Raw genomic sequence first — 11,685 nt, 5'->3', positions numbered from 1 at the left:
GGGTGGTGGTGGTGAAGAGGTCTGGGGGCAGAGCCAAGGTCCTCCTCTGTGGTGGAGGCAGGACACAAGCCTGTAGGGGTGTGTGCAGCAGAACATTTTATCAAACTTGTGTCCAACTCTGCAAGGCAATAATAATGGCTAATTCAGCTATTATATTAAAAATGTATCTCAAGTACTGAGCACTAAGTGCCAGGTACTAAGTGCTTTGCATACATTGATTCATTTAATCTTCAAGGTGACCCAAAAGCATAGGTATTCTTTTTTTTTTTTTTTTTTTGAGACGCAGTCTCCCTCTGTCGCCCAGGCTGGAATGCAGTGGCACGATCTCGGCTCACTGCAACCTCTGCCTCCCGGGTTCAAGACAGTCTCCTGCCTCAGCCTCCTGAGTAGCTGGGATTACAGGCACGCACCACCACACCCGGCTAATTTTTGTATTTTTAGTAGAGACGAGGTTTCACCATGTTGGTCAGGCTGGTCTCGAACTCCTGACCTTGTGATCCACCCGCCTTGGCCTCCCAAAGTGCTGGGATTACAGGTGTGAGCCACCGCGCCTGGCCGGTACTCTTATTTATGCCTTTTTTTTTTCTTGAGGCACAGAGAGGTTAAATAACTTGGCTAAGGACACACAGTCAGTACATAATAGAGTCTGATGCTAGGACCTGCCCGCCTGACGACTACCTAGAGCCTGTACAAGGAAAGGCCGGAGGGGGTAGTATAAACAGGGCCTGGCTTCCCTGAGGAGTGATCTTTCGACTGGAAATTAGAAAAGGAAAGCAGCTTCTTGGGGGTGTGGGGCTGGAGAGAACATTTGCGTGTGTGTGCGTGTGTGTGTGTCTGTGCGCGCGCGCAGAAGCTGAAAGATGGGAAGTAGTGAGTGTTCAGGGGCTTCTGGCTGGAGGGCAGCCGTGGGGAAGGTCTCTGCAGCCTTAACCGGTTGCTATGCTGGGGATGTTTGATGCCCATCTGGGCCCCGGCTTTCTTATTCTCAGAGGCCCTTCCCACATCTTTAGGCAAGTCAATTAAATCCTCCGCGTGCCACACTAAAATACAAGGGCATGTACAACTCTGAGTGCAGTTGCAACAGAATCGTTTGCACAATGTTGCGTGTCCTAAACATTCAATCAAACATCGATTACTTCCAATTTTGCAGTTTTCTTTGCCCCTCTTAGCGCCAACAGATTTTTTTTTCAGATCTCAGACATTTATTTTAATAGGCCCCTGACAAAGTCATAAGACTCAGAGAGAAGGGAGAGTGGGAGAGGTGTATAGGAAGTTTTCGTGCCAGGGACTAGTCTCTCAAGAGTTAGGAGACGCCCTGGGCACTGGAAACACTACGCAGCGTGAAATAGGGACCGCGCCTGTGTTGTGTAGGGGACCAGAGGTTGCTGATACCTGGGACATAGACTGGGTGGGCACGGGAAGTAAAGCCTGGGGACTTTGGTTAAGCGCGCCCCACTGGAGTATCGCGCCACGGGACTGCAGAGCCGCGGGCAGCGGTCACCTTGGTGCAGGGTTCCAGCCACATCTTCCTCGCCCAGCCAGCACCCTACGCCATTGACCAGCCTCTGCGCCCGGCAAGCGGCTTCCAGCAGGGGGCGCGCGCGGACCAGGCTTGGGCCCTAGAACCGCGCGAACGGAGTCGCTGGAGCAAGTCCCCAGATCCAACCGGTTTCAACCCTCCCCACCCTCCCGACGCTCCGGGTTCGCGACGTTGAAGTTAAGGGTCGATCCGCAAAAAGCGGCCAGGGGCTCCAGCTCTCCATTCCTGGGTCTGTCTGGGGTCGGCCGCAGCCTGGTTAGAAGCCTTAGTCTGGATTCGGCAGATTCTGAATCTGGGACTCTCTGCGCTCACGGCTTGGAACCTTGTCACCCTCCCCTCCCCCAGCCCTAGTTCCACACACCTGATTAGTTGTCTGTTTCTTTAACGATCAAAGACGTGGGCGGCGGCGGGGTGAGGTCTTGGTTCCCGGCTCCCCAGCCCTCCCGTAACTGTGTCGTTATTAACGTTATAAACATTAGACCCGCTTCTGCGCGCCGGGCGGCGCCGGACGAGGTGCGCGCAGTCTTCTGGCTGAGCTCGGAGGCAGATCCAGAAGTCGCGGCTCCCACCCCAGGCCTCGGCGGACTCTGCCTGGGGCGACTTGGGCTCCAGCCCTGCCCGGGCGGGCACTGGGCTCTCCAGGGTCGAAGGCAGGGGTAAGGGGCGTCTTTCCCCCAGGGCAGCCTCCGGGAACAAAAGCATTTGCTGTGAGCTAGAGCCTCCGGGCCCGCGGGAGTCAGCTCCCGCGCAGGGGTGGTCACCGCGTCCTTAACCACCCCAGGAGCCTGGTTTCCCTGCCGAACTCCTTGGCTTCTGCAACCCTGTCATGACAGCAAGGAAAGGGGGTCTTCCCTGCTCCTTGCGCCCCGAGGTTTCGGGGTTGCTTATAGGACGGGTTCCTGCAGTCCAGGGAAGCTCTGGGCAGATAGCGAACCCATTCTCCTTTCCACTACCCAGATTCTGCCTCCCTGCGGAAGGCAAAAAAGAAAGAAAGAAAATAGGTAAAAACCGGGGGAGGGCCCAAGGGCCTTGAGCCTCCCCTCCTGGCGCCCCTCACTCAGTCCCGAAAAGTCCCCTGGACACGCCATCCCGGACCGCACCCAGCTCCCGCTGCTGGGCCCCTGCCTCCTAAAATCCTTCGCTGGCACAGGCTCCCAAGACCTACCCCTCAGGGTTCCCAAAACCCAGACAACTGCCCAGGACACCGCTCCCCGCCCCCACCCCCACCTTGTTCGGCAGACAAAGAAGGGTGTGCTGGTCCCGCTGTCTGCGTCCCTCCCCCGACCCCTCAAGGCCTAGAAACCTCAGGGACTCACTCCCGGGCTAGGGACCCAATCCTGGCTGTCCCACCATAGGGTCCCCGGCAGGGACGGGTCACAGTGCTGTCACCCCGCGACCCTTGTCGAAGACACCTTTCCTGAAAGGCGCCTTGCGCCCTCCCCATGGGTCGACTGGGGGGACTCCAGGCCCGAGCAGGCGGTGTGAAGTTCTGTGTTCTGAACTGGGGCTGAGTGAGATGCGATGGTCCCAACCCGCTGGGCCGCCTGTAGAGAAGGCAGGAGTAGGAGGGACGCTTGGAGTGTGAGCGCACCAGTCTGTTCATATTTAATTTACAAAGCAGCCTCGGAACCACGGGCCGGGTGGTCTCTTTAGACGCTGCGCTCTTAGCCTGGCTGTCTTCCCCACCCCCTCCCCTAGCTCATTAAGATGCTCAACACTCAAATCGGGGTATTGATCTCCACAGCCCCAAACCCCCGCCATCGACCCACCACGAGAGACCCTCATGGCCCGGGGTGACGGCTCTGGGGCTTGGTGCGCCCGGAGAGCTCAGTGGCTACAGAACGGGTGGGGATTCTCCGTGTCTCCCGGAGCCTGAACCCCTTTCCTGGTTCTGGCCGGTAGCTGTCTCCAGGGCTAACGTGGGCAGCGCAGGGGGGCGGAAACCGGGTTTTAGTCAAATGCCTCGACATCGCCGCGCCTCCGCCTCCTCGTCGCTGAAAGAAATGTCGGGGTTTCATCAGAGCTAGGGAGCGACAGTCGGGAACAGCGAGTCTGCTGAAGCCGGCTGTTGTGTGAGGGTGTGAGACGGCGGGGCGGTGAGGGGCCACCGCGGCTTGGCGTATAGTGCGTGTGGTGTTGACCGTGTGTCTGCTTGAGAGGCTGTGAAGATATGGGGGGCAGGGATGGGAGAAATGCTCGGGCCTGAAGTCTCCAGTCCACCGTGCTCAAGAGTAGCGGACGTTTTGCCACCATCCTTGTCTGTGCTACTGTCTACTGCAGCTTCCGTGCCCCGTTCTCCTGGAGCAGGCAAGACCTGGAGTGAGGTGCTTGGGTGCGCTCGAGAGAGCTTCCCCCTGCTCCATCTGTCCCGCGGTGCGCGCAGGCCAACGCGTCCGGCAGTGGGCTTCAAGCGCTGGTTTAGCCACAAAAGACCAGATGTAAAGAGTTCCGGCTTAAGAGGCTGGGCAGGGCTGCGGTGGGCTGGGGAGGGGGGTGCCCTTTCCCAGCACGCCCTGCAGGGCTGTGCGTTCTGGTCTCGGGTTAGACTAGCAGGCGGGGCGGGGGGATTGGGGCGGCGGGGCGGGGGGGGTTGGGGCGGCAGGGCGGGGGAGACTAGAGCTTATATCAGCCCAGATCCAGGCAAAAATGGTAGGGAGGGCGCGGCGCTCTGCTAACACTATCAATTATGCATCGTGTTGAACGTGGCTTCGGGGAGGAGGCGGCTAGCAGCGGGGGGTGCGGGAGAGAAGGGTCCGCGCGAGCTCGGCTGCGCTCAGCTCAGCGGGTCCCGCTCGAGGTCTGTCGGTGCCACCGCCTGCATTTGCAAAAAGAGTTTAAAGGCAAAGACACGCCTTCCCCCCCACTTCAGCCGCGCGCCTTTCCTTCCCCCAAATTCCTCAAAGATGGTTTGTCTCACGTGTTGCAGGGCGTAAAAGCGGCTTGCATTCAATTAGCAGCGAAGCTCGCGGGCGCTGGCGGGACAGGCGCGTGAGGGTGAGTTCGCGTGAATGTGTGTATGCGTGTGCGAGAGAACGGTAAGCGTACCAGGTGCAGGCGTGCCCGTGAAAATGCGTGTGAATGTAGCAGGGGCTGAACACATTGATGCGATTATTACCTGACCATGGATGATTGTAACGTGTGAACGTCGACTATGCGGAGGGTGTGAGGGACTGTGTGTGCGCGAATGTGTTTGAACGTGGGGTGGGGGAGGTGGTGTGATGAGGGACAGTAACAATGTCAGCGGCTGTGTAAATGTGGGGGTAGGTGGGTTATGGGGGTGCAGCAGGCTGCGAAGAGCCCAGCCAGGACGGTGGGCGTGGGATGCCCCTTATGACCGACGTATCTTGGCCTTGGGGAGGGTCTCGGTGGCTTTAACAAAAGTAGACCAACCAGGAGGCGGGAGAGGCTATGCGCGTCCCCGCCAGGCCCGGGAGCGCGCAAGGACTTTCTCCAACCTGCAGCCAGAGAGGTGGGGGGAACGGACGCAAAAGAAAAAACTGAAGTGGTACTTTGGGGCCACCGAGTCCCCAAACTTACCTGTCCCTTTCTTTGCCCCCCGTCCCCCGTTTTCCCCACAGCCACAACACATGCGTGTATCTTCCTTGGACTATCTTCCCTGCTCTGCCACACCGGGTCTGGAGAAGGGGTTTCAGCCCCAGGACATTTACTGAGAGTCGGTAAGCAACGGGGGCCACTCCACAACCTTGATCCAGGTGGGGTTAGGTCCAGCCTAGGGCACCTGATGGGGTGCGGGGCTGGGGGGTAGGTGCTGTCTGGCAGGAACCGGGAAGGAAGGGAAGGGACCCTCCCAGAAGAGCAAAGGCAGAGTGAATGAGCAGGTTCCCAAAGACAAGGTGTGGGAGGGGCTCTGCCAAATCTGACAGGCGCTCCAGATGGGGGCAGGGAGTCTGTGCATGTTCGTTTGTGTGACCGGGCTTAAGGTGTTATGGGGAGGGGATCCTTAGGCACCGCAGAGCTGCGGAGAAAGGCGCAGAATCTTTCACCTTCTCCAGCTTCATTAGCTAGTGGCAGCCCCATGACCTGTTGGCTGAGGACGCCTCTGCCCAATGGGAGCCGCCTGGGGGACCTGAGAGGGAGCTCTAGTGACGGCTTTCCCAACACACCTGGTCCAAACATGGGGGAGGACCTCCTTCCCCGTAAGGAAGGTTGGCAGAGCAGCCCTTCTTCTCCCCTCACAGGAGCTGCAGCCCCAGGCAGGTGACTTTGGCCTTAGATGCAGAAGGGCATGGGGGTGGGCTTCCCCAGATCCCACATCTCAAGTCGTGCAGTGCAGGTCCTCCTATTGCTTCTCTGCTGGGTTTCGGTCACAGTGGAGGGCTGTATGCACACACAAGCGCGTGCCTGTGTTCTTGTGGGTGGGTCGGTTCGTGTGAGGACTTGTGTCCTTGTGTCTGTCAATTCTCACAATGGACAGGAAAGCGCTTTGTACCGTGGTGGAAAACGCTGTAGAAATGCTGGTTCAGTTAAGGGAACAATGAGGTCTCCAGGGTCTATTGTGTCCATGTCTGGGTGCATATGTGTTTGTGAGTTTAGGAAATGTGTTGTGAGCCTCCTAATTGAGCATCAGGTCCTCCAAACCCCTGCAGAAGTTGGCGGTTTGATTATGAAGCCCCGCGTCTGTTTGTATTGTTGTGTGCCTGCATGGGCGTGTGTGCGAGTGCTGTGCGTGGGACAAAGGTTCCAGGGAGGACAGCCAGTCACGGACAAAAATGTCCTTCCTGGGTAGGATCCATTTCACCAGGTTAAACGAAGGCTTAGAAACACAGAGGGGGGTACGTGAGGAGCCCGCTGGTGATGGGTGAGCTGCGGGGCCCACGGAGGGGCCAGCTCCAGCGTGCAGGAAGGAGTAGGAAGGGAAAAAAGAGCGACGTACTGGGCCGCTGGAAAAGGAAATTAGGGCCCTGGGAGGGAGCATCCGTTGAACCTCGAGATTTTTATTGACCTTCACTTCAGAGAGGCTCCTGGCCACAGAGGAGGTTACCGGAGCCCTGGAACTTGTGCTAGACGGGCTTGCGGAGGCACAGCTTGATAGGGGAGGTAAGCTGGGGTTCAGTGAGTCACCTTCTTTCTTCTTCCCCTGGCTTCCATCTGCAGGAGCCACGATGTTCCCCCTACGGGCCCTGTGGTTGGTCTGGGCGCTTCTAGGAGTGGCCGGAGCATGCCCGGAGCCGTGCGCCTGCGTGGACAAGTACGCTCACCAGTTCGCGGACTGCGCTTACAAAGAGTTGCGTGAGGTGCCGGAAGGACTGCCTGCCAACGTGACGACGCTTAGTCTGTCCGCGAACAAGATCACGGTGCTGCGGCGCGGGGCCTTCGCCGATGTCACACAGGTCACGTCGCTGTGGCTGGCGCACAATGAGGTGCGCACCGTGGAGCCAGGCGCACTGGCCGTGCTGAGTCAGCTCAAGAACCTCGACTTGAGCCACAACTTCATATCCAGCTTTCCGTGGAGCGACCTGCGCAACCTGAGCGCGCTGCAGCTGCTCAAAATGAACCACAACCGCCTGGGCTCTCTGCCCCGGGACGCACTCGGTGCGCTACCCGACCTGCGTTCCCTGCGCATCAACAACAACCGGCTGCGTACGCTGGCGCCCGGCACCTTCGACGCGCTCAGCGCGCTGTCACACCTGCAACTCTATCACAATCCCTTCCACTGCGGCTGCGGCCTTGTGTGGCTGCAGGCCTGGGCCGCGAGCACCCGGGTGTCCTTACCCGAGCCCGACTCCATTGCTTGTGCCTCGCCTCCCGCGCTGCAGGGGGTGCCGGTGTACCGCCTGCCCGCCCTGCCCTGTGCACCGCCCAGCGTGCATCTGAGTGCCGAGCCACCACTTGAGGCACCCGGCACCCCACTGCGCGCGGGACTGGCGTTCGTGTTACACTGCATCGCCGACGGCCACCCCACGCCTCGCCTGCAGTGGCAACTTCAGATCCCCGGTGGCACCGTAGTCTTAGAGCCACCGGTTCTGAGCGGGGAGGACGACGGGGTTGGGGCGGAGGAAGGAGAGGGAGAAGGAGATGGGGATTTGCTGACGCAGACCCAAGCCCCAAGGCCGACTCCAGCACCCGCTTGGCCTGCGCCCCCAGCCACACCGCGCTTCCTGGCCCTCACAAACGGCTCCCTGTTGGTGCCCCTCCTGAGTGCCAAGGAGGCGGGCGTCTACACTTGCCGCGCACACAATGAGCTGGGCGCCAACTCTACGTCAATACGTGTGGCAGTGGCAGCAACCGGCCCCCCAAAACACGCGCCTGGCGCCGGGGGAGAACCCGACGGGCAGGCCCCGACCTCTGAGCGCAAGTCCACAGCCAAGGGCCGGGGCAACAGCGTCCTGCCTTCCAAACCCGAGGGCAAAATCAAAGGCCAAGGCCTGGCCAAGGTCAGCATTCTCGCGGAGACCGAGACGGAGCCGGAGGAGGACACAAGTGAGGGAGAGGAGGCCGAAGACCAGATCCTCGCGGACCCGGCGGAGGAGCAGCGCTGTGGCAATGGGGACCCCTCTAGGTACGTTTCTAACCACGCCTTCAACCAGAGCGCAGAGCTCAAGCCGCACGTCTTCGAGCTGGGCGTCATCGCGCTGGATGTGGCGGAGCGCGAGGCGCGGGTGCAGCTGACGCCGCTGGCTGCGCGCTGGGGCCCTGGGCCAGGCGGGGCTGGTGGAGCCCGGCGACCCGGGAGGCGACCCCTGCGCCTACTCTATCTGTGTCCAGCGGGGGGCGGCGCGGCAGTGCAGTGGTCCCGCGTAGAGGAAGGCGTCAACGCCTACTGGTTCCGCGGCCTGCGGCCGGGTACCAACTACTCCGTGTGCCTGGCGCTGGCGGGCGAAGCCTGCCACGTGCAAGTGGTGTTTTCCACCAAGAAGGAACTCCCATCGCTGCTGGTCATCGTGGCAGTGAGCGTATTCCTCCTGGTGCTGGCCACAGTGCCCCTTCTGGGCGCCGCCTGCTGCCATCTGCTGGCTAAACACCCGGGCAAGCCCTACCGTCTGATCCTGCGGCCTCAGGCCCCTGACCCTATGGAGAAGCGCATCGCCGCAGACTTCGACCCGCGTGCTTCCTACCTCGAGTCCGAGAAAAGCTACCCGGCAGGCGGCGAGGCGGGCGGCGAGGAGCCAGAGGATGCGCAGGGGGAGGGCCTTGATGAAGACGTGGAGCAGGGAGACCCATGTGGGGACCTGCAGAGAGAGGAGAGCCTGGCGGCCTGCTCACTGGTGGAGTCCCAGTCCAAGGCCAACCAAGAGGAGTTCGAGGCGGGCTCTGAGTACAGCGATCGGCTGCCCCTGGGCGCCGAGGCGGTCAACATCGCCCAGGAGATTAATGGCAACTACAGGCAGACGGCAGGCTGAACCTCCGCCCATCCGGCCCGCCCATTCCCGACCTCCACCTAGGGTGCCTGGGAGCAGCAGTCTAGGGCTGGCAGGACTTATGTCCCCCGTCCCCAACCTTCACCTACTCCTCCCCCTTACTACTCCTCAACCTTGACTACCAGGGACTTCTATTAGGGAGTGGGCCGATTTCACCAGTCCCTGCTACCCACGGCTGCCATTCTCCCTGCGGGCTGAATCCCCTTCCCCGCCAAGCACAGTGTTTATCTTACCCCATGCAAGACTCCACCCGCAGACGATGGGCGATATCTATGTCCCTCCATTCGCGATTATCTGCGAAATCCACCCCGCAGTACGCCCTACCGTGGGCTCTGGAGCCAGAGGAAACGAGCGAAGACTTTGGAAACCTCGCGGTAACGCGGTGGTTTCGGGGCCAGCCAGGGCCAGTGGAGTGCTATGGGGTCCCACCTCGACCCCTCCTCCTCCCTTTCTTTTTTTTTTTTTTTTTTTTTTTTTGACGGAGTCTCGGTCTGTCGCCAGGCTGGAGTGCAGTGGCGCGATCTCGGCTCACGGCATCCTCCGCCTCCCGGGTTCAAGCGATTCTCCTGCCTCAGCCTGCCGAGTAGCTGGGACTACAGGCGCGCGCCACCACGACCAGCTAATTTTTTCTATTTTTAGTAGAGACGGGGTTTCACCTTGTTGGCCAGGATGGTCTGGATCTCTTAACCTCAGGTGATCCATCCGCCTCGGCCTCTCAAAGTGCTGGGATTACAGGCGTGAGCCACTGCGCCCGGCCCCTCCTCCCTTTCAATCCCTACTCCCAGAAGCCGGATTCGTGGCAACCCCTAGTTTTTAGTTCCAAAGCCTCCTGCCGGCAGGGAACCAAATCCTTCTGTCCTCCCACCCCCACCCCACTTCTGGCCTGTTGGAGTGCAGCCCGGTGCCTGGGGCGCCTTTCAGCTCCGCGCTCAGATTTTCCTGTTTTCGTTGTTTTCAAAGACAGCGACATTTCGGGTCTGGTGCTAACACCCCCTTCCCAGCCTCTGGGAAAATCGGGTGTGTGTGTCGGGGGGTAGGGAGGGAATGCGTTTTCTGTCGTCTCTCTCCTAACTTGAAGCGCCGCAGGACCGCGCGCCCCTTGGCAGCTGAGCGCGTGGACTTGGTCCCGGGCCAATTTCGTTGTCCGTGTGTTGGGCTTTCCGGAGATCTGTGCGCCCAACAGCGCCGCTCACGCGGCTCCACCCGACCCAGACCCTAGGTGGAAAGCGCCGGAGGCGGAGGAAGCTGACTGTGGCCTCCCGGGCCGCGGCTCTCTGGAGGGCTCGCGCCCTAGTTCGCACAAAGCCTGCGCGTGACTGTGCGACTGTGCGACTGTGCGGTGGGATCCGGATGGAGCCGAGCCCCTCCGTCCTCGCGTCTCGGTCCTCGCGTCGCCCCGCCCCTGCTTCGGCGGGAATCGTGTTTGCCAGGCGTGTAGTCCCTGACAAGCGTGCCCTGTAGGAGAAAAGTCTGTGTCCTGTAAAGTGTGACCGTGTAGTGTAGGGGGGCGGGCGGGGGGGGGGGGGCGGGTGGGCGGGGGGGGAGGAAAGGGGAGGGGCGCGGCGCGGCGACTCGGGGCGGGGTTCTTTTTTCCATTTTGAAAGAAAGCGTCGGGGTTGGGGTGGGGGGAGTTTCAGTCCTCGGGATCAGCCCTCTCCGCGAAGCGCAGCACAAGCGCGGGCCTGGGACGGAGTAGCCCCCCGGAGCCCGTGCCCTTTTCTAAACGCGTCTGTATGCAAACAGTCAATAAAACAATCGATTTGAACTGGGCTCGGTGACTTTTTGTCAGGGGACAGAGGGAGGAGGCCTGGGAGATGAAGGAGGAAACAGCGGAAGGAAGGAGCCCCCCCAGAGCCTCCCGTTGGGATCTTTTGAGTGATTTCGTGTTTGTGTGACCATCCCAAGATTTTTTGCCAGGTGTTTGCACCCTGCCCCGCTCTTAATGTCTCCAACTCCAGGGTGGGGTGACAAACGAGGGCAGGCTGGAAGTGAGTAGGGGGAGGTTGCAAAAAAGGAGGGCGGGTGTCTGCAGACCTTAAACACAGGGAGTCTGAGTGTGCATGCACGTACATTTGCACTCGAGAGTGTGCGGCACGCTCTTTCACTTGAGACTCTGTGTAGTGGGGTGTGGCTGTGTGTGGTGTCACACTGCCCAGTTTCTGTGTCTCCACATCAGCCTTTGAGTTCCCTGAGAAGCCGGTGGGAAGACGATGGGATTCATAGGAACAAGACTGCTGTGGCTTGCACAAGAGAAGTCACAAATAACACAAAGTACAGAGTGGGCAAATGATGTAAAGCAGGAAAGGGGGAGAACCTGGCCAGGCTGATTGCCCAGAGCAAGCCGGCACGTTTGGCCTGGGAGCCAAGTGTGTGTGTTGTGTGGGTGGGTGGGGAGCACTCAGTGAATGATGCACGGACAACTGTCAGGGTGTGCTAAGGGGGTGCACCTGGGGAATCAGGGTTGAAAACACACTGATTTCATAGTCCTAGAAAGGGGATTTCTTGGGTGAGGAACAGGAGAGACAGGGGGATCAAGAAAGGAGGCTGTGCTCCTGCCCAGCCTAAAACACAGGGGTTGGGCGGCTGTGTGTTTCAGCTGAATCCCCCTAAGATGGGAAGAGGTGGGGAAGAGAAGTGGAAGAGGAAAGCAACAGAAATGGGAAGCAGATAAAGGTTCTATCTCTCCCCTCCCTTCTTCCTGCTTCCGATTTCTTGTCCTCTTTTGCTGTCTCTGTGGGTCTTCCTAATTGGACCAGTACAGGCTGG

General features: G+C 59.9%; 1 protein-coding gene across 2 annotated transcripts; it reads left to right on the top strand.

Moving 5' to 3' along the window:
• Positions 1-2,101: 2,101 nt before the first annotated feature.
• Positions 2,102-10,421, top strand: ISLR2 (immunoglobulin superfamily containing leucine rich repeat 2). Of its 2 annotated transcripts, none has more exons than XM_058427494.1 (3): positions 2,102-2,196; positions 5,119-5,217; positions 6,656-10,421. In XM_058427494.1, exon 3 carries the CDS (start codon positions 6,664-6,666, stop codon positions 8,899-8,901), a length of 2,238 nt encoding a protein of 745 aa, XP_058283477.1. In that variant the 5' UTR covers positions 2,102-2,196; positions 5,119-5,217; positions 6,656-6,663; the 3' UTR covers positions 8,902-10,421. The 2 variants fall into 2 exon arrangements, with proteins under 2 accessions (XP_058283477.1, XP_032030796.1); XM_032174905.2 differs by lacking the exon at positions 2,102-2,196 and adding an exon at positions 4,463-4,534.
• Positions 10,422-11,685: the final 1,264 nt, after the last annotated feature.

The sequence above is a fragment of the Hylobates moloch genome, unplaced genomic scaffold (assembly GCF_009828535.3).
Source record: "Hylobates moloch isolate HMO894 unplaced genomic scaffold, HMol_V3 SCAFFOLD_14, whole genome shotgun sequence".
In the NCBI taxonomy this organism is placed as follows: domain Eukaryota; kingdom Metazoa; phylum Chordata; class Mammalia; order Primates; family Hylobatidae; genus Hylobates; species Hylobates moloch.
The sequence above is the reverse complement of the archived record's forward strand: the minus strand, read 5'-3'. Positions and strand labels throughout refer to the sequence as shown.

Excerpts from the sequence above, each read along its gene's own strand:
- ISLR2 (XM_058427494.1), top strand. The coding sequence starts at position 6,664 with ATGTTCCCCCTACGGGCCCTGTGGTTGGTCTGGGCGCTTCTAGGAGTG.